The sequence below is a fragment of the Sus scrofa genome, chromosome 14 (assembly GCF_054392235.1).
Source record: "Sus scrofa isolate SSC_HxYL_T2T_F1_AM1 chromosome 14, Sscrofa_HxYL_maternal_Yorkshire_Landrace_v2.0, whole genome shotgun sequence".
Taxonomy (NCBI): domain Eukaryota; kingdom Metazoa; phylum Chordata; class Mammalia; order Artiodactyla; family Suidae; genus Sus; species Sus scrofa.
The window spans coordinates 50,230,697-50,253,026 of record NC_139396.1 but is presented as its reverse complement, the minus strand read 5'-3'; the positions used below and the strand labels follow the sequence as shown (position 1 = coordinate 50,253,026).

Below are 22,330 nucleotides of genomic sequence, written 5' to 3'. Positions count from 1 at the left end.
GGAGGCCTCCAGTTGTTCCCACTTCGGTCCCACTCCTGGTGTGCATGAAGTAATTCTGAGATCGCAAGGACATGAAAACATTATCACGCTCATGTTAAATTTTAAAATATTAAGAAGCAGATCCAGAGCTTCCAGGGCCTAGTGTTTGTTGCAGGTGTCCACAGGAACTCAGCGTCGATCTCAAGGGAATATGACCCTTAAACCAAAGTGCTTCTATTGTTCAGATGTAGGCATATGCAAATGAAAACTTTGGTAGTGTAATAGCATATATACGTTGCTCTTACTCATTTTCAGGTGAATTTAAACATTTTGTAGCCAGTTTTGTGTGTACTTAGCCAGTACTGCTTCTGAAAATGGGTTCACTCCTCCTCTTAAAGCTGGTCTTGGCCCAGGTCCTCTCTGCATCCTGGAGTATGGTGGGAGTGTCACATTTGGAGAGTTTTTAAACCCAGGACTGGAGATGGGTGTCTGAGAGGTCTGGGACCACCTTCTTCTTCTTCTTCTTTTTTTTTTTTTTTTTTTTTTTTTTTTTTGGCTTTTGTCTTTTTAGGGCCTCACCTGCTGCATATGGAAGTTCCCAGGCTAGGGGTCTAATTGGAGCTACAGCTGCCAGCCTATACCTCAGCCATAGTAAGGCAGGATCCGAGCTGTGTCTGTGACCTACACCACAGCTCATGGCAACACGGGATCCTCAACCCACTGAGCAAGGCCAGGGATCGAACCCACAGCCTCATGGTTCCTAGTTGGATTCATTTCTGCTGCTCCATGATGGGAACTCCAAGGACCTTCTTAACTTATATGCAGAGTTTTGTGTATCTGTGAGTATATGCATTTTTCCAGGAAGGTGGGCTTTCCCATTTAATTTGTGACTCTCATAGGTAAAGAGCAGCATTTGAGGAAAACCATCTGATTGAACCACACAGTTTTCATCGTGCAGGGACCTTGTGCCAAGGGGTCAGAACAGTGTTGGGTCACTGGGATGAACAGAAAGTGATGGTGTAATAATTGGAAGAACAGTAACCCTGTGCTGTGAAGAAAAAAAAAAAAAAAGGCTGTTGGCATAACACGCAAGCTTCATGTTGTTAATTGGCTCAGTGCAAAGCTGTGTTACAGTATAATGTGATGGGCTCAAGAGAGGTCTTATGAATGAGGTGTGAGAGTTTTCGGAGGTGAGGACAGAGGAACTGTCTGGAAGTGGGAAGCTTTGGCCTCATTCAGGAGCCACACCTGAGTCTGTCTCTTGAGGGGCAAGGGAGGCAGTGCTTGTGTAAAATTGGAATGAGGTCCCTGGTCCTGCTGTGGGTTGTGTTTAGATTCCCAAATAAACCTATTCATATTGCTTGGTGTCATGTCCTTCCATGTTTAATTTCTGGGCCCTGCTTCACTTGCTTGGAGTCCAAAGTTAAGGGAAAATCTCTTAATGGTTAATCAGTCACCTTGAGCCTGCATCCTTGTCTGTCCCCAAAATGTCCTTTATACCTGGGTGCTTCTCTACCCCTGCACACCCCCCACCCCCCTTGCTGAGGTAAGCTCAAGATCCACAGAGACTTAGTCCAAAGGGTGTCCTGCCCCTGATGTCCTGTGGAGAAGAAGCTGAAGATCTTGGCTGATTTACTTAGTGGCAGGCCATATTTCCTGGAGCCACACAGCATTACTGTTGACAGCAGGTAGTGTTCCAGGAGGAATGAATTCTCTACATCTTGCACACCAGAACAGCTCAGTTGATCCAGTAAACATCAGGAGAGGAAATAAAAAGAAAAGGAAGTATAAAGTAAGATGGCAGGAGTAAATTTAAACATTATCCTTCATCACAATAAATGTGAATGGGTTAAATTCTGCTCTTTATGGACATTTTTCAAGTTGATTGATAAACTTCACCACAAATATGTGTACAGATTGATTATGAGAGACCACCTAAAATAAAAAGTTGACAAAAAAGGTTGAAGATAAGGGAGCTGGAAAAACAAACCAGGAAAATGTTAACAGAAAGAAAGCCTGTGGTAGCAGGCTTGCCAATCAAAGTAGAATGCAAGGTAAAAAAAAAAAAATCAGTTTATAAAAGGAATAATTAAGGTAGATAGTTATGTACCTTTATTTGGCTAAAAGCATAGTTTTGAAAGATACAGTTTTTGTTTTCAGAAGTATAATTAAAAATTAATTCCTAGCTGCAACAGAGTATGTTAATCCTCATGTCTCAGATATCTCTCAATCAATAAGACAGAAAAACCGAGTGCTGCTAACAAACTTGATGTATCAGCTGTATCTTAACTTTGTGCCAACAAACCCTCCTGGAGCATTATAAAAACTGTGTTATGCCACCAGATTCCACAATGCAGAAATCCCACAGGCCACATCCTCTGCCTATAACATACTAAAAGTTGCCGAGGAGACAAAAATTCTTTCCACTTGAAGATTTAAAGAAACAAGCGAAACCTCCCTTTCCCCTCCAAGTGGATGGCTGAAGAGAAAATCAGGACAAGTACAAACTGTTCAGAAATGCATGGCAGTGATGGGGTCGTGTAACATCCTTGTTGGATGGGACCAAAATGAGAGAAAACTTTGTAGCCTTAAATTCATCTATTAGATAAAAAAGGTAAATCAAACCTTTGAATTTATAAGCTGGGGGCTTTTATTGAGATCATTATATATGTTCTCGTCATTCCTCTCACCTGTTATTGTACTGAATCACTTTGAAAAATAAGGATAACACGTAACACGCAGCACATACCTCCCCCCCTCAGGCAGTGGGGGTGGGCAGAGGAGAGACCCCTGGGGCCTGAGGAGCTGCCCTTAGGTAAGTTCCCCAGATCAAGTGCAGAACACCCAGTTACATTTGAATTTCAGATACTTAACCTAGTGATGCTAAAGTTCATTCCTTGTTTATTCATTGCTAATCTGGAATTCACATCTAACTGAGTGCCCTGCATTTTCATTTGCCAAGCCTGGTACCCCTGCCCTAGAGAAGGATGAGAAGGGGCTATAGTGTTCAGGAAAGGGGTACCCTCAGGGAGTGCAGGATGTTTTTCAAGCACAAGGCTGCTTTCCTGAGCAGGTGGGTGGAGAGTCCATTGGGCAGGACAGAGATCAGGGAGGCCTTTCTGGTTTCTGCAGGAAAGAGAGGCTGCACGCCCTGGTGGCATGCTTCCTGGAGAGCAGGAGAGGGAGGAAGGTCCTGGGTTCACAAGAACAAGTCAGATCCAGAGTTGGGCATGTGATACCTGGGAAAGGCTGTGTGGGCCCCTGCCCACGTGGTCCACCTTTCCCAGGTTGGCACACAGAACTGGACCAACTTGGGGCCAGCTGTCTTTGCCAGGGTCAATACCTGTCCTGGTGCTACACTGAGGTGGTGGACGGAGCCAGAGCAGTGGACTGCAGAGCCCACTGGCATGCAGCTCAGGGGCCCTGGGGTTCTCTAAGTCAGTGTTTTGGAATAATTCAAAGGGGGAAGAGGTGGAAACCCTAAGAGGGTGGTACTAGGCTTTATGTGCCCGGGAGATGCTCAGCTGACACCTTAGGGTTCCTCCTGCATTTAGCCACTTACCAACAAAATACCTTCTATGACATGCTCTGAGCGACGTAAGTGAGAAGAATCATGGGGTGGGGCGTGCAGGGGTAGGTAGCAGGACCTGACACCATGGAGGTGGATGTGAGGTGGTTGGGAGCCCAGGCTCCCTGGATTCAGAGTCCCTCAGAGTCTGTGTCTAACTGTGACCTTGATGAATTCCATTCACCTCGAAGCCTCCATCCCCTCATCTGCAAAATGGAACAAATGAACCAGAGTCTGTCCCTCATAGGATGGTTGGCAAGGCTGACCAGAGCTTATGCACGTCCAATCCTCAGCTCGGTGTCCAGTGCTTAGTGCCCACTGGGTCTCAGCTGTCGTTACTGCCACCCCCAGAGAAGGGGCAGTGGTCCCCAGGGTGTTGGGATCTTGCGGAAAGGATGGCACTGCCCATCAGAGCTGGATGAGCAGTGTGGGGTCCAGTGCCCCTGACTGTGCCTGGAAGCAATGGTGGTGGCAGTGGGCTTTGGCAGAAGCAGAGGTACCCAGCAGGGGATGCCCCTGTGCTCCTGGTTCTGGGCCTGTGTACTCAGACTGGGACTCCATCTGCTCAGCTGGGTGTCCAGCTGGCCCATAGCAGACCATGGGGCTTGGAGCAAGGGTACAAATGAAGAACCACATGTCATGTGTCTGCCCCTTTAAAAGTTACAAATCAATGAGTTCCTGTTGTGCTCAGCAGGTTAAGAGCCTGACTAGTACCCATGAGGATGCAGGTTTGATCCCTGGCCTTGCTCAGCGGGGTAAGCATCTGGCATTGCCACAAACCGTGGTGTAGGTCGCAGATCAGATCTGGCATTGCTGTGGCTGTGGCGTAGGCTGGCGGCTACAGCTCCATTCAATTCCCTAGCCTAGGAACTTCTATATGCCACAGGTGCAGCCCTAAGAAGAAAAAAACAAAACAAAAAACTTGGGCTGCAAGAGGCCTGGGAGACAGACTATTGACAACCTCATGTCCCCACTACAGAGCACACTTGAAGGCTTTGAGAGGGATCCCTGCAGCAAAATGGCTGGTGGTCCTCTTCAGCTCTGTGTCATTCCAGGGGCTCTTATCTCTTCTTTCTTTCACACTCTCAGAGAACACGCACAAGTCCCCAATGTCCCTCGGCCCCTCTGATAATTGCTTCTGAGTATTGACGCAATTTTAACATGCACACTGATGGGGTGAAGCAATCACTCGGATAATCCCCCCTGGAGCATGGAATAATAAAATAGATATGTTGCTTTGGAATTCATTCCATTTCATTTGCCTTCATGATTTAGATTTGGATAATATAATCCAATTAGTTGACATTCCTTTAGCAAATGTGAGTTACGTAGGTGGTTGGGGAAAAGCCAATCATTTGGTGGAAAAAAGCCAACCTGGAGCGTTTTGTTTGTTTGTAGTTTGTGAGAAATAGTAATCTAAAAGTTGCCGATTCACTCATAGATAATTAAATATTAGAGTTTATGTTCTCTGTGTAGTTCGTTTGGGGTTTTTTTAAGACCATAAAATAGTGAAAGATTTGGTTTTCTTTGGCGAAACAAAAAACCTCTAAGACTGAAGAGCAATTTGCTTTATTTGCTTTTTAACTGGAAAAAGTGTTGCTCTTGGCTTTATTAGAGTTGACGTATTTATTTATTTATTTATTGTTGAAGTATAACTGACCTACAACAAACACTATATTAGTTCCAGGTGTACAATGTAGCGATTAGGATATTTCTTTTTCTTTCTCTCTCTTTCTTTCTTTCTCTCTCTCTCTCTCTTTCTTTCTTTCTTCCTTCCTTCCTTCCTTCTTTCCTTCCTTTCTTCCTTTCTTTTTCTTCCTTTCTCTTTCTTTCTACTTTCTTCCTTTCTTTTTCTTTTTCTTTCTCTTACTTTCTACTTTCTTTCTCCCTTCCTTCCTTTCTTTTCTTTCTTTCTTGTCTTTTTTTTTTTTTTTAGGGCCACATCCATGGTTTATGGATGTTCCCAGGCTAGGAGTCCAATTGGAGTTGTAGCCACTGACCTACGCCATAGCCACGGCAATGCCAGATTGGAGCTGTGTCTACTACCTACACCACAGCTCATGGCAATGCCGGATACTTAACTCACTGAGCGAGGCCAGGGAGCGAACCTGCATTCTCATGGATGCTAGCCAGATTTGTTTTCGCTGAGCCACAAAGGGAAATCCCAACCATTGGATATTTCTATGCATTGCAAAATGATTACCATAAGTATTAAGTTATTACAATATTATTGAATAGATTCCCCCAGGATGTACATTTCCTCACTGTGAATCATTTAGCTTGTAACTGGAAGTTTGTACTTCTTAATCTCCTTCACCTTTCTAAATGATACATTTAAAAACATAACTAAGTAAAGGAAACAACCCAGATACATTTCATCAGCATGGCAGAGTCCAATGCCAAATTTATTTTACAAAAGGAAATAAGAACTGCTGAATACTAAAAAGCTGACAGTACTATGTTACATGGCTTCAGAGGCCAAAACTTAAATCCTTGGTTATTTGGGGTCCAGTAACAATTTTAACAAATCATTTCACTTTGCAAATGAAGCAGTGATGAGGCTTGAAATGTACAGATAGCCCTCTCTAGTGGTCAAAAGAGGCAGGTCAGGGGCTGTAATACAGGTTCTTTGTAATTAATTATCTTTCAGAGTCCCTGACCTCCATACAACTTGCTAAACATTCTCCGGCCTTGGGAAGAGCCACAAAACTGCCATCCTCCATTTGTTCTCTGAATTACTTTTAAAAGATTTTTTTTTTTGGTCCATAAAACATCTTTTTGGCTCACCCCAAATGCTGTGAAAGCAACTAGTATGCATATCCTAAAATGTCATTGTCCTGAGTGTTAACCCTTTCTCTCTCCAATTTATGCCTTTCTTGTCCAATTTAAATGTTGAGCCTCATGTCCCAAATCCATTTACTTTGCTTCATATATTTAAGTTTTTTGTTAATTCTTTCCAAGTTCTATTAACTATATCAAGGCTAGTCCTTCAATGATCACTTATTTAGAAGATAAAAGGATATAATTAATAATGCTAAGAAAAATTTGTGGGTTTTTTTTTCAAGAGGTAGTATTGTATAAAAAGTAGAACCATGATGTGATTTCCTCAGGCAATTTCTTCAGGATAATGTAAAATGAAAATTGATAGTCTAGTATCTGCATTGTTAAGTTACAAACCATTATTTCGTTTGTGCCATGGATTGAAAAAATAGGTTTCTTTCCAAGGGCTCAGATTGTTACATGTAAATCATACTACAAATTACAACGTTTTAAAAAACTCTTGAACAACTGCTTGGTGAAGCATGCCAAGAATCATCTCTGATAAGACAGCCTATTGATAAAGAAATTCTTTTTGGCTCTAAAAATCACAGGCACATATGTCAGCAGATTAACATTATCTCCCCTTCTCATATTCCTGGGGGGGCTCATCAATGACCATTATCTGACCAAAGAAATTTCCACTAAAAATATAAGAATGTTAAAAAGATGGTTAGAAGGCTCAGCAGCCCAGGGGGGTAGATTTAATTTAGAAACAAGAAAAGCTTCTGAGGAATTCCTGTCATGGGGCAGCAGAAACGAATCTAACTAGGAACCATGAGGTTGCGGGTTCGATCCCTGGCCTCGCTCAGTGGGTTAAAGATCCGGCATTGCCATGAGCTGTGGTGTAGGTCGCAGACGTGGCTCAGATCCCGCGTTGCTGTGGCTCTGGTGTAGCCCGGCAGCTACAGCTCTGATTAGACCCCTAGCGAGGGAACCTCCATATGCCGTGGGTGCGGCCCTCAGAGAGAAAAAAAAAAAAAAAAAAAAGAAAGAAAGAAAAGCTTCTGAGCTTATGGGTGGCTAAAAAATATTCCTTCTTCTTTCTCTGCCTCCTTTTCTCTCCCACTAGACAACAATAGAAAGAACGTATAAACCACTTTTATAGTTTAGAAGTTAACTCTGTCTTAATATACTTATCATTGTTATGGTAACAGTAATTTAAAAGGAGAAAGACATTCCATCTCCATTTTATGCACAGGACACTGAAAATAGTGTTTAGTGACTTGCGAAAGTGAGGAAGGACAGCTAACGCCAAATCCAGGGATCTTGGAGTGATCCAGCAATCCCATTTCTGGGTACCTAACCCCAAAATTTGAAAGCAGGGACTCTAACTGATATTTGTACACCCATGGTCATAGCAGTGTCATTCACAATAGCCGAAAGGTGGAACCAACCCAAGTGCCCAGTGACAGATGAACAAATAAGCACCATGGGTTACTACTCAGCCTTGAAGATCAAGGAGTTTCTGACACATGCAACAACACAGCTGAACCTTGAGGACATTGTGCTGAGTGCCACACAAATATTATCCTTCCACTTATATTAAGTCCCTAAAGAAGTCGAATTTATAGAAAGTAGATTGGATGCCAGGGGCTGGGGGAGGAGGAATGGGGAGTTAGTGTTTAGTGGGACAAAGTTTGTTTGGGGAAGATAAAGTTCTGGAGATGAATGGTGGGACCAGTTGCACAACAATGTGAATATACTTAATGCCACTGAACCATACACTTCAAAATGGCCAAAATGGTAAATATTATATATATTTAACCACAATGAAAAAAGTGACCATAAAAAGGAAAGGCATCTTAGAATGTGGAGTCAGGAGTTTAAAAACAACAACAACAACAAAAATCCATCACTGTGGGAGAGGATTTATAGGCACTTTGCTGGCTTTGATCCTGTTCCCCTATTTCCTAGTTGTGTGATTTTGAACAAGTTGCTTGACCTCTCTGTGCCTCAGGTCATTCATCTGTAAAATGGGAATAAGACTTGAATCTTTTACACATGGCCCTTGTGAAGCTGAAGGGAAATGAATTCAGTACCTTGCACAGAGGGATCACACAGTAAATATTGGCCATCATTACTATTAGCAGAGAATTTAGCCTGGCCAAATACTCACTTCTGATAAAAGCAGCACCTTCGGCACAAGGCATGTCAGCCCGTCTTTTCCACCATCAGGGTGCACACATCACAATAACATGTTATTTGCTGGAGTGAATTGACAGCAAAGTGCCACCTTCTTTGGAGGGAAATCACGGCAGCAGATGATCAGAAAATGCATGTAAGGAATTTAAAGGTGTCACAACATTGTCAGTATTGGACTCTTCCTGTAAATGAAATTGAAGGATGGATATATATGATTTTCAAATAACATAAAAGCACACTTAAAGAAAACACCCGCCAGCTCTCCTGAATCTCAAATGTACCTTGTCCACTAGGAAATTACCTCCTTCACCTAGACAATCAGCTGAGCCGCTGGTCCAGCTCAAGTAGGTGAACATTCCTTGAGTGTCTAAGTGAAAGGCATCTTGCTAAGAGCTGAAAATCCAGAGACTGACACCAAACACACTCCTTGCCACATATGTTTAGCCTAGTAAGAGAGACATCCAAACAACTAATTATAGCACAGTGTCAGAGAACACCTGGAGAAGTACACTAAAGTTACAGTGTTAATGCAGAGGTGAGCATGAGTAACCCTATGCAGGGCCGTGGCGCCAGGAGAGGCTTCTTACCAGGAGGGCTTTAAGGGATGTATAGGAGTTCGACAGGTACAATGAACAAGCACAGTCCAAGCAGAGGTGATGGTATGCATCAGTGGCTCTGAAAACCTAGTGTGCATCAGGATCACTTGAAGGGCTTGCAAAGTTGTGGAGACTATTGAACCCCACCCTGGATGTCTGCTTCATGGGTAGGGGGTGGCTCCTGAGAATTTTTATCTCTATCAAGTTCCCAGGGGATGCTGATGCTGATGCTGTTGCCCCGGGGACCACCCTTTGAGAGCTGCTGATTTGCATGAAGACCTGTAGCACGAAGTCATGATCACGTGTATTTGGGAAACTGTAAGTAGACGGTATTGCTGGAATTTGAAGTATCTGAGCAATATGTTTTGAGAGTAGGGAGAGGCCGGATGTGCCAGAGAGGGACAAGCAAGGGAAATAAAGAAACACACACTTATGCATTCCAGCTTTGGCACACACAGGATGCTGTTGTATTTGATCCTGACAACAGCTCAGGAAATAGGTGTCATGGTGCTCATTTTACAGATGAGGTCATTGTGGAGCCCGAGGTACCTGAATGGAGAGAGATGTGGGAGGCAGAGGGCCCTGGACTTGGTGGCTGATGGGATGGGGGCGAACCGTGTCTAGGTCTTGACTTTGGTTGTTAGTAGTGGGTGATGCCAGGGATCAAGACAGGTAGTACTGGGGGCTGGGTGTGTATTAAGAACAGGTAAACTTGCTCCTTCCCACAGTCACCTGTCCTCTCCTTGTTCATCACTTGCTTCCTGGTTTGTCCTTTATTTTCTTATTCGCTCGTTATCTTTCCATTTCCCTTCTGACCTGGTGCTCATCACCAGACTAGCAAATTCATAGCAGATTTTCTTCATTGTCATCATGGACTTCATTTTTAAAAGGAAATATATAACGATGTGAGCAGATCAGAGAAAAGGGACAGGACTGCAATTCGATGGTTGGAGCCCAAGCTCCTTGAGAGGGTGTGCCTTCTTTTTATTATGAAAAATTTGGAAGAGGGAAAACAGAATGATTGACAGTCATATGTCCATCACATGGATGTAACAATTATTAATTAACAGTTTGCAATTTTAGCTTCATTTTTCCTCTGGAGTATTTTAAAGTGCATTTTGAACATTATGACACTTCACCTCTGAATACTTGAATACGCATCTCTGAAAATAAAGACATTTTCCCATTAGGCACAGCAGCACCATCATACATAAGAGATGAACAATATTTATTCAGTTATCTAATGCTCTGTCTGTATTCAGATGTCCCCCAATTTCTTTTCTCCTGAAATTTTATAATTTTTTTTAAATAACAGACAAGTGGAAAGAATTTTATAGCCACCACCTAGTTCTACAATTAACATTCTGCTGTTTGCTTTTATTACGTACCTACCCAGCTAGCCAGCCTTCTGTATGTCCATTAATTCATCTTGGTTTTTCAAAGCATTTCACATCAAGATGCAGATCTCACCGTTCTTCTCCCCCATACTTCAGCACAGGCATCATTTGTTCAGTACTTTTTTTTTTTTTTCCTTTTTGGAGTAACATTTACATGTGTAATGACAGACACCCATTTTTCAACTGTAATATTTGGTGAGTTAAGATGAACACATACATCTGTGTAATCCAAATCCCTTATCAAGTTACAGAATATTCCCATCATCCCAGAAAATTCCCCCAGTCAAGCCCCACAACCACAGGCAGCCCCTATTCCAATTTTTCCTGCCGTTGCCTCTCCTGGAACTTCACTTAAACAGAATCACAAGGTGTTCCCTGGTGGCCTAGTGGTGAAGGATCTGACGTTGTCACTGCTGTGGCATGGGTTTGATCCCTGGCCCAGGAAGTTCTGCATGCCATGTGCAGCCAAAAAAAAAAAAAGACTCATGTGGCATGTACTTTTGTGTGGGCTTCTTTAAAGAGCATGATTTTTAGCGTTCATCTTCCTCATGTTGTGCACGCCTCAAGAGTCCCTCCTTTCCATTGCCGCACAGCATCCCACAGTGTGACTCCTTGGTAGCTGTTTCTTTTTCCCATCGCTAACGAATAAAGCTGTAGTGGATATCTGTGCGCAGGTTTGTGGCTGCTGTTGATTTTCCCAAATATCTCTAAATGCTGATTTGTTTTAGTCATGATCCAGTCAAGTTTCCCACCTTGCAGTCAGTTGGTGGGCTTTTTTATGTCTCCTCATCTCAAGCGGGAGGGATCAAATGCCCTGATGAATCCATAGCTCCTGTTACCTGGTTGATGTGAGGAGGAGCTAAATTCTCTAAGGCATATCTTAGGGTCAGGACTGGCATTGTTTTTTTTGTGCCCCAGCCTACGGTTAGGAGGAAGAAAACCCCCAGGGAGTAAATCTCAGAACCCTGTAATTGAACTCTTTTCTGGGATGTACTGTAAGCCCAAGGCCACAAGAGGGCGCGTGCTCGCTTCGAATGACAGGTTTGTCAGGCTGGGCAACCAGGGATAAAATGTCCTTCCAGAAAATAAACGGTGACGTTCAATTGTTCCATGAGTATTTACTGAATACCTACGGTGTCTGATCCACTGGGCTAGGCACTGTGAGTGGCAAAGAAATAAAACGTTTTCCCAGCTAGTGACGCTCCCACCCAATAGGGAAGATCAGGCAGCTATAACCCACCTCTGCCCATGCTGAGGTCGGAGAAACAGGTGTCAGTCTTAGATACTCGGGTGGGTGTGAGCTGGCATTGGGACCTTCCAGGATGTCATGGTGTCAGGAGCAAAGGTGGAGAGGAACTTAGGATGTGTTTAGGGAAGCTAGAAGGGATTGGGGAGGCCCAGAGCTAGGAGGTTTGGAACAGACTCACCATTCTGAGTGCATGGGTGGTGGGGTTCCTGGGCAGTGACCAGTGGTGGTGAACTGGAGAGGAGGGAGGGGCAGTAGGGGGTGCTGGGCAGTGTGACGGTCCAGTTGGAGGTGATAGGACCTATGTTGGGCTGCCATGGGGACAGTGGCTGAGAATCATCTCTGGATTCTGAGGGCGTAAATAAGACCCCCTGGGAGAGTGGAGGAAGGAGGCATGTTTTGTAATGCTCTCAGAGCACTCTTATTCTCAATTTTGGTTTTAAATGTCAAACCTCTGGCATTATATGAATACTCCTTCACTTACATGCTTTCACGTAGTGTCAGTGGTGAGATGTTTTGCCTGCTAAAAAAATAGCCTGGGAGTTCACCGTTGTGCTCAGCAAGTTAAGAACCTGATTAGCATCCATGAGGATGCAGGTTTGATCCCTGGCCTCGCTCAGTGGGTTAAAGATCAGCGTTGCTGTCAGCTGTGGTGTAGGTCGAAGACGTGTTCACATTTGGTGTTGCTGTGTCTGTGGCATAGGCCAGTGGCTACAGCTCTGATTCAACCCCTAGCCTGGGAACTTCACTATGCTATGGGTGCAGCCCTAAAAAGACACACACACACACACACACACAAGAAAGGAAAGAAAAGAAAGTAAAAGGTCATTCTGACATTTGTTAAAATGGTACAGAAGACTTTATTTAGGACTGAAGGTGTTAAGACTGTCACAGTGCGGGTGAGATGGGGCTCAACTCTGAATCTGGCCCAGACAGCGGGGGAATTAGAGTCAATGATGGGGTGGGTTGGAGGATGGGAAACGACCAAGAGGAAAAATCAAGGGTTGGGATTCTGGCTAAACTGGCTTAGTGGACCAGCAGACAGAAGACAGAGCCCAAGGATGAGGCCTTGGGAGAAGAGGGCTCAGTGGGGCCCAGCTCAGGATTGGAAAAGGAGACTCTGAGTGCTGCCTTAGGCATTAGCCGGGTCTCTTACAAATGCAAATTGCAGTATGTCAAGTGGGAAATACTTCTAAAGTGGAAAACGAATCTATTTTTTTTTTGGCCACACCCATGGCATATGGAAGTTCCTAGGCCAGGGATCAAATCTGAGCCACAGCTTTGACCTACGCTGTAGCTGCCGCAACGCTGGATCCTTAACCCACTGTGCCACAGTGGGAACACCTAGTCTATATTTTTTTTCAAGTGGGAGGTATTCATATTACCTAAGTCAGAGCATGATAGTGGTAAAATGGAAAAACAATGTATTTGAAGGCAGATGAAGCCTGAAATCAATTTTATACAAATGTAAAACTTCCTTGACATTATAAGTTAGTGGGAGAAGTCTGTTTGATTTACTGAAATAAATGGGCAGACAAAAAAAGGATTTAAGTGATCTTTTTTTATACTTTTGCCCAAAGAGATGATACCTGTGAGTTAAAATAGATATATAAAATAAAATGAAAATATAAAGTGCTTTGAGGCCATTGGAATAAGCATTGGAATAAGGTGGTATCTTTGGTCATGGCACAGTCCCCAGTTAATAGGCTGATTTACACACACACTGATTTACATAAATATTGACTTCCCCAACACCTTATTAAATTTAAGGTACAAAGGTTTCCCTGAAAATTTATATTTTTCTTCCTCTTCCCATTGTATCTTTTAAATTCCCTTTTTCTACACCAAGGGGCAGTTAAGTGCCCAGGTTCTGAATTTGAATCCAGCACCATCTCACACAGACCATGTGGCTTTAGTTTGCCTGACTGTAGAATGGGAATGATAGCAGTGTGACCTTTCAGGAGGGGGGCAGGGCTGTCGTAGCACTTGGCGTCCGAATCCGCCATCCATGTTTCTGGTTGAGACAGTCTTTAAGCCATGCTTGGTGTGGGAGGGAAGTTCCCTCTGCTTCATGAATTAAAAGGAAGTCACGTTTCCAACTCACCCATGCTGTTTGGTCTGTCCTTAAACTTCTTGTGTTATGTGGTTAAGAAGGAATCAGCAGCCCACGGCTTGATCCAAGAAAATTCAAAAGAGCCTGTTAATGCTTCTTTTTTATGGGCTTACCCAACTTAAAAAAATCCATTTCTGGGAGTTCCTGTTGAGGCTCAGTGGGTTAAGAACCTGACTAGTATCCATGAGTCCTCAAGCTTGATCTCTGGCCTTGTTCAGTGGGTTAAGGATCCAGCATTGTCATGAGCTGTGGTGTAGGTCACAGATGTGGCTCGGATCTGGCACTGCTGTGGCTGTGGTGTAGGCCAGCAGCTGTAGCTACCATTCCACCCCTCGCCTGGGAACTTCCATATGCTGCACCTGCAGTCCTTAAAAAAAACAAAAAAACAAAAAAACCATTTCTCCATTATATATCAACCCACAACAGAATTCTGAAACAAACTGAATGAGGGTGTAGTGTATACACCTAGAAACAAGTTCCATTTTCAACACAGCACTGGCAAAGATAGGATGCACTTGGGAAGTGTCCGGGAACTCGGCCTTGGAGCCCACAGTCAGAAGGCATCAGCTATGGTTCATTTCTCTGTGCTGCCAGCTCAGCTGCCCTGTGATCTGGCCCTGGTGAGTCTGCAGTAGGTTAGAACAACCTAATCCTCTGTTTGGAAAACATCCTCATCCGTGGAACTGTTTGAGGTGGGGAAATGGAAATTTCCAAAGAATGAAAAAGGAAAATGGATGAAACCAACCAGATTTCGTTTGCTCCCAGTGGGGCAGGAAAAGGAAATAAGAACTGAAAGGCAGTATTGTTTTACCTGGACAGCCAGGGTGCTGACACTGGGCTCTGTGTCACATCCTCAGGTTCAAGGTCCTAAGCCTGGGTGTCTGTATTGATGTCCGGTGGTGGCTGTTTTTCAAGTAAGGTCACAGTGAGGGGTCACAGCTTCACAGTGAGGGGCACCATTCACCCCAAACAGTATCCAGGTGGTCATACCTTAGCCATGGGCCTGCACCTGGGCTCCAGGAGTCAGGAATAGCTGTGCCTCCGCCTTCGCTAAGGCTGGTGGGCCCCGCCTTGAAGCAGGATCCACACAACACCACCCCCCAACCCCCAACCTTAGGAGGGATGCTTGGAAGCCTGACAGTCAAAATGCAGAGGCTTTTCTCAATTCGTGGCCTATGCAGTAATGAGGTTACACCAGCTTTGTCAGTGTAAGACCTCAAAGTTAGCAGTGACTACGAAATGCTTCTAATTCTTAATTGTCTTCTGCTTCTACTTTAATTATCTTTTTCATCATCAATGAGTAGAGAGTGAATGTAGGATGGATGAATTCAGATTGAGTTGAGTCTTTCCCCATATTGGGACCCTCAAGGCAACCCAGACAAGTCTCTCTTCTGTGGTGGGTGGCCTAGGTCTCCTGGTTGATAAAAAGTTCTGTCTCAGTCCTCATCAGAATTCTTCTTCCAGAAAGACTTGTCTCCATGATGATAAACATAGGCTATACCACTGAGTATTGGCTCTTGGGCATTCCTTTTTTTTTTAAATGTTTTCAGCCATGATGTGCAGCATCTTGATGTGAGATTTCAGTTCCCAGACCTGGGACTGAACCTGGCTGCAGCGGTGAAAGTGTCGAGTCCTAACCACTAGACCACCATGGAGCTCCCTTTCAGGCATTACTTTTTCCCAGGTCTGCAAATTTGCAGTGGGTAGGGATGGTGGTGTTCCTGTATCTCTAAGTATGAAGTCGTATCTGCCAAGAGACCAGCTCCCCTCCCTTAGCACATCCTAAGTTCGCAAAGTGCAGAGAGCACCCAGGTCGAGGACACGTCAGGGACCACCCTGCCCTCCCTCTTGGCCTTCTGCCTGGGATGGAAGAGCAATACCTGCAGCCCTCTGTGCAGTGAGCAGTAACCGTGCCAGGGATGAGGGCCCCCAGCTGCTGGAAACACACTCGTGCCCCTACAGAAACACTGCATGTTCTATAAAAGGTCCCAGGCATAATTGAGTGGAAAGGTCTTGGAAAACCAGCACTTCATCACCTCTGCCTGAGCTTGCAGCCCCCAGGTGATCCAGGATACAGTCCAGGTGCCTTACTCAACGGTCACCCCCAACTTCGCCACTCCTGTCACTGGCAACAGTCGTCTTGAAATGCCACAGGCCCCAAGGGCCAACCCAAAGGCTTTCTCTTTCAGTGAGTGTGTATTTTGTGGGTTTTGCTTCTTGCATCATTAAGTTGAAGAATGCAACAAGACAAAAGGATAACAAGTTGCCAGTATATTGTGTTACTCAAGGCCAAGGTTTCTCAGCCTCAGTGCTGCTGGCATTTGGGGTGCGTAACTTTTTGCTGCAGGGCTGTCCTGGGCACCATAGGACGTGGAGCATCCCTTGCCTCCACCCATTTGATGCCAGAAGCATCCTTCAGATTTTGACAACCAAAAAACATCTCCAGACATGGCCACATGTCTTGGGGCGGGGCCAGGGCAGGAAAATGTCCCTGGTTGAGAACTACTGTTCTAGGCCATGCTTAGGATTCAGTCCTAAAAACAGGAGTAGGAGAGAGTGCATATGTACATCAGGCATTCTGTGCTCATCTGCACAGTCCTGGTTTCTCTCCACTTCTGCTGCCAGCTCGACAAGAGGCCGATCAAACACATTACCTAGTTACTGTGGATGACAGCCCTGCCCCAGAAACAGAGGATCCAGACTTTCTAAAGCACAAGCGAAGAAAAAAGAACAGCTCTCCATGCTCCTTAATTCATGTTTTTATGATAGATGCCTCAGCTCCTCCATGAAACTTAAATATTAGGAGAAAGGCAGAATTAATGCAAGCAGCATTTGAAGTCAGCCCTGCCACAGGTTCTTTGAAAAGATGAAAGAACAAAAGAGACAAAAATCTGCTCTCGAGGGACTTGTCCTCCAGCAATGATGAGCACAGTGTTGCCTATAATATTGTAAAATTATAGTGCTGCGATCAAACTATTCACCTCTCCTCCCAAGCTTTTACATCCACCTTCCCTTTAATCTCTTTTTCTTGGCTTCACATCCTATGTTTGCAAAGAGCAGAGAGCACTTAAGTCAAACAGTTCTGTGGCTGTCCAGCACCTGGGAAGTGACCTGGGGGCTCCCAAGTCCTGGGAGCACCCCCACCTGGGGGGATAAAGGAGCTGTGCTTCTCAGGAACCACCGGGCCGGAAGTTGTGTCTGTGCTTCTTGTGGAAGCTGAATGCTTGACATTTCCCTTGCCCTCCTGGAATGGATCCCATGTTGGGGATTGGAAATGCTTGGAGAGCCAGATTGGAGATAGTTTTGCAAAATATTGGTTTTTCCTCTCTTAAAATCTGAAAGATCTTTGGAGTTCCCATTGTGGCTCAGCAGGTTAAGAACCCAACACAGTCTGTGAGGATGTGGGTTCAATACCTGGCCTTGATCAGTTGGTTAAGGAACTGGCGTTGGTGTGAGCTGTGGTGTAGGTCGCAGATGTGGCTCAGATCCTGCATTGCTGTGGCTGTGGTGACGGCTGGCAGCTGCAGCTCCAATTCAACCCTTAGCCTGGGAACTTCCATATGTCATGGATGTGGCCCTAAAAAGCAAAAAAAAAAAAAAAAAGGTGGGGGGGAATCCAAAAGATCTTCTCTGCTTTACTCTAGGACAGAAAGAAGGACACATTCACCATGTGGTTAAGTTTGACACGGACTTTTGTGGATTTATGTTGTAAAAGCTGAAGCAATGGGGTTTCACTGCACCATCTCCCATTTTTAACAAGCAAATGCACAGAAAAAATAAGCTCCCCTTCATGGCCATGTCCCTTCTCTTGGGCCTGCAGCTCATGGGGTCTAAGGAATAAGCAGCTGTTGGGACTCAGGCAGGAGGAAGGGGGGTTCCACCAGGGCTGTGGGCACAGGGGGTTGTGTTTCCTAGTGCAGCCCAGGTGTTGTGTGTACACACACACACACACACACACACATGCGTGTGTGCACACGGCCACTATGGATCCCTTCAAGAAAGATCTTGTTCCAGTGCGGGAGTACTTATCTGATATCCTACAGGTGTTACACATGCATTTAGGCTCCATCTCTGCTTTTGAGAAGCAGCCCCCAGGAAATGCCCAGGCATAGCAGGAACACAGGGTCTGGCCATTTCTGCCCCATGTGGGACCTATTAAATGGGCACTCTTTGCTCTGGAGCCCTGGGGTTGGCTGAGACCTTCAGATCTGCTTGACCTGGTCCTGCTTCCTCTCCCCTTTGTCTGTCACAGACGTCATCCCCCCACCCCCCCATGAGCCTCTCACCTTCCTCCCTGGGTCTTGGTGTCCACTTCCCAGAGGACGCAATCAATGCTGTGCCTGTTTTTTTCCTCCTAGGGATGCGTGATTAAAACACATGGAGCCCCCACTGGATGTGGTGCTAAGGAAGAGTTTTGAGGGGAGGAGTGTTTTGAGAATAATTCCTGGTTCATATGGGTGCTCATTTATTCTCTCCAGGTAGTGGGGAGAAAAGGATGTGTCACTCAAGGGTTTTATACCCAGCCAAGGTGTCATGTAAGCACCATGATGTGACTTAGGATTTGGAAAGATCATTCTGGCTGATATGTGGTGAGTGGACCATGAGGAGTGGATGGGCAATGACTCCCTAACATAATTCAGAGTGAAACCCAAGGCATATAAAGCCCTTGCTGATCTGGCCACCTGCTATCTTCTGATTTTTTCCTCATCACCACTCTCCCCTTCTCATTCTGCTCCAGCCACACTGGCATCTTTGTCTTTATTTTATTTTTTTATTTTTTATTTTTCGTCTTTTTCGCTATTTCTTGGGCTGCTCCTGCGGCATATGGAGGTTCCCAGGCTAGGGGTCGAATCGGAGCCATAGCCACCGGCCTACGCCAGAGCCACAGCAACGCGGGATCCGAGCCGCGTCTGCAACCTACACCACAGCTCACGGCAACGCCGGATCGTTAACCCACTGAGCGAGGGCAGGGACCGAACCTGCAACCTCGTGGTTCCTAGTCGGATTCGTTAACCACTGCGCCACGACGGGAACTCCCTGTCTTTAAACACTTTTAGCAGAGTTCTGCCTCAGGTATTGTACTTGCTATACCTTCTGCCCAGAATGCCTTTTCTCCTAGATATCTGCATGTCTTTTGTTTGTTGGTTGGTTTTTGTCTTTTCAGGGCCGCACATGCAGCACATGGAATTTCCCAAGCTAGGGGTCAAATTGGAGCTGCAGCTGCCAGCCTATGCCACAGCCACAGCAAAGCTTGTTACACCACAGCTCATGGTAGAGCCAGATCCTTAACCCACTGAGCAAGGCCAGGGATTGAACCCATCTCCTCTTGGATACTAGTTGGGTTCATTACTGCTGAGCCACAACGGGAACTCCAATATCTGCATGGTTTGACCCCTCATTTCATTTAAATCTCTGGTCAAAGATCATTTTATCTATGAAGCTTCTCTCACCATCCTGCCTACTTTATTCTCCATAACAGTTAATGTATTGTATGTATCTGATGATTTCTTCTGGTTATTGATTCTCCTTATATCAGTGCATAAAGGCAATAGGCTGTTTTTTTCAAATTTTGGAGAAATCCAATGTTTCTGAGGTTTTCTTTATTTTTTGGTAAAAAGTTGTTTGAAGGTAAAACCCAGCCAAGGCAAAATGGAAACACTGTAGCAAAAGGATTAATACAACATCAGTGCAGGAACCCACTGGAGCAATGTTCATAAAACTCCTAAGAGAAGAACTTTGACTCAATAATTTTATACCTAGCCACATTGTCCTTAGCTTATAAGGGCAACAGAAAGATGTTCTCAAGCAGGGAATATTCTTACTGAAATTAGACCACCTAGAAATAAAACAAAGAACTCAGGAAGAGAGAAAATGTAGTATTACAAATAGTGGTAAGCACTGAATCATCCACTGAAATAAGATATTTGAGAGGGGATGGTTATTTTGAAAATATTTATAAATCTTGACAAAGCTAAAAAAATATACAACTAACAACTATTAGAGGTTGGAAGAAGGAACAGGGGAGAGATTTGAAAAGTTAATTTTCTCATTGTCCAGAGTGGAGTTAAATGACACTGCCAGTCTATTCTGATTCAGTTCTAACACGTTTGTATGTTTGTTGGTCGAGGGCAAATGATGCACCAACATGAGCTGTGTGTCCTACAATTCAGCTCAATTCTACACTACCAACCTGGAGACAGCATCAGATCCCACAGGTTCAGGGCTTGGCCCCATGAGCCTACCCCCACTACAGGCACTTCAAATGCCAGTCACAAGTCCAGGGTGTCACCTGTGCTTCTGACCCCTGGCTACAGATTGGAGATTCCAATCATCTCCTCCTTGGGTTCATTAATTTGCTAGAGCAGCTCACAGAACTCAGAGAAACATTTTACTTACTAGATGACCGGTTTATTACAAAGGATATAATTCAGGAACAGCTAGATGGAAGAGAGGCATACAGCAAGGTCTGGGGAAAGGGCGGGGATCTTCCCTGTGCCCTGAGCACACCACTCTCCCTCCGTCTCCCTGTGTTCTCCCACCTGGGCTCTAAGACCCCGAGCCCTGTCCTTTGGGGTTTGTACAGAGGCCTCATGAGGTAGGCACAATTGATTAAATGACTGGCCACCGATTCAACCTCTAGCCCCTCTCCTCTTCCTGGATGGATATGGGATTGAAAGTTCCAACCCATCGATCACTCGGTTGGTTCCCCTGGCAACCAGCCCTCAACCTCAGGTGCTTTCCACAAGTCACCTCATTAGCATAACAAAAGACACCCTCCTGGCTCTCCACTCAGGAAATTCCCTGGGAGCTTGGTGCCAGGAACAGGGACGGATACTGCAGATACACCTGTGGAAAGCTGAATCCCAGTCCTGCGCTACCGTGATGGACCGCCTTTGGCAAATTATTTCACCTCCCAAAGATTCCATTTTTTTTAAGTGAGAAAAATATTTGCCTTCCCTTATTTGTGGTATAGGAGGAGGTGAGCTGTGCAGACAGTCTGAAAAGTAAAGAGCGTTATGAAATGCATGTGAGGGGCCCCCAAATGTCCCCTCACCATCCCTACAGACACCTCATTGCTGCTTAGGTGTCCTTGGTCATTCAAATATTGCCTCAAGCTTAGAAAGCACCGTCCCAGCTCAGAAATCCCCCTCTCAGGGCTCTGGTTGGGAGCATAAATAGAATTCTGCAGTCCTGCTTTAGTTGAAAATCCCTAATGGAAGATCTGAAATAGATGAGAGGCCGCCTGCCCTCCAGAAAATGAGAAAGCCCTGTCAACAATTGATTAGTCCTCTCCCAGCTCTAAAAGTCAACATCTCTGCAGCTCTAGAAAGTGGAGTGGAAACAAGTCTCTGGCTTAAAGCAGAGCCTGATGGTGATCAAGGAAAAGTGAGCAAAAAAGCCTTCTCTTAGCAAAATAAAGGCAGGTTACAGAGGAAGCAGAGAAGGGAAAACTCCCACCTCCTACTCCGAATGTTTCCCGTGATGTGTCAGTTGAGAATAAACTAAATCCATTGCAGGTTTCTTTCTCCTCCCTCTCCCTTTGTGCTTATTTCCTGTGCAGACAGCTTCAGGAGACATTCCCTGGGTAAGTTAGTTCTTCAAAGCCACCCTCCCCATCTCTCAGCTAGAATTGGAGGAGGCTGGCCCATCGCTATGGCGAGTGTCTGCAAGGGGGCAGCCAAGCACAACACATACGACATAGGACCTCCCATCCTCAAGCAGGCGGGGCAGCCACTCCATCCACTTCCTTTGAAGTGTCCCTCACTGTTTTTTTTTTTTTCTCTAGGATCAAGAAGTTTCCTGTAATTCATTGGCCTATTTTTAAATCCATTTTCCTTTGGCTGGGAGTAAAGACTGGAAAAATATAATGAATGGTGGAAAGAAGTGGAACATAGGTATAAATGGCAGTGATGGGATTTATAGGCACATGGACTGCTCCCCTTGACAAACCATCGAGGTTATTTTTAGAATTAGAATGGGTCTCAGGGTGGCCAGAGAAGAGGAATGGGAAAAGACCATCCCAACTTTTACTTTACAGTTCAAACCAGAAGTATGTCTGCCACCCTTGATTCAACAGTTACATATGTTGATCACCTGCCGTGGTCGAGCGCGGCAGATGCCACAGGGAATACTGGGGCGACTCAGACACGGCCTGTGCCATCAAGTATTTTATATCCGATTAGGGAGGAGCCGACAGGCTCACAAATGGCTGTAACAGAAAGCTAAGCCCGTCACAGTCACCAGGAAAGCACATACCAAATGTTAAGAGGGAGATGTGACATTCTGCAGGGGCTTCAGATGGTACTTCATGGAGTTGGTTTAGCAAATGACACATGTCACGTCTGCATCTATTTCACTGGCAAAAGCAACTCGTGTGACAAAGGCTGTTATCTGCAGGGTAAGAAAGTACAATCCTTCCTTGGGGAGAGACAACAGACATTTTGGAACGATAATACAGTTTGCCACTGT

The 22,330-nt window shown here is 45.0% G+C and overlaps 1 protein-coding gene across 1 annotated transcript in view; it reads left to right on the top strand.

Moving 5' to 3' along the window:
- Window positions 1-7,355: 7,355 nt before the first annotated feature.
- The window catches only part of RFLNA (refilin A), a 199,074-nt gene continuing 184,099 nt past the window's right edge, over window positions 7,356-22,330 (top strand). Inside the window, exon 1 of the mRNA XM_084996322.1 lies at window positions 7,356-9,423. Within this exon, the coding sequence (XP_084852448.1) occupies window positions 9,400-9,423 (24 nt within the window). The 5' untranslated portion in view covers window positions 7,356-9,399. The remainder of the gene's footprint in view (window positions 9,424-22,330) is intronic.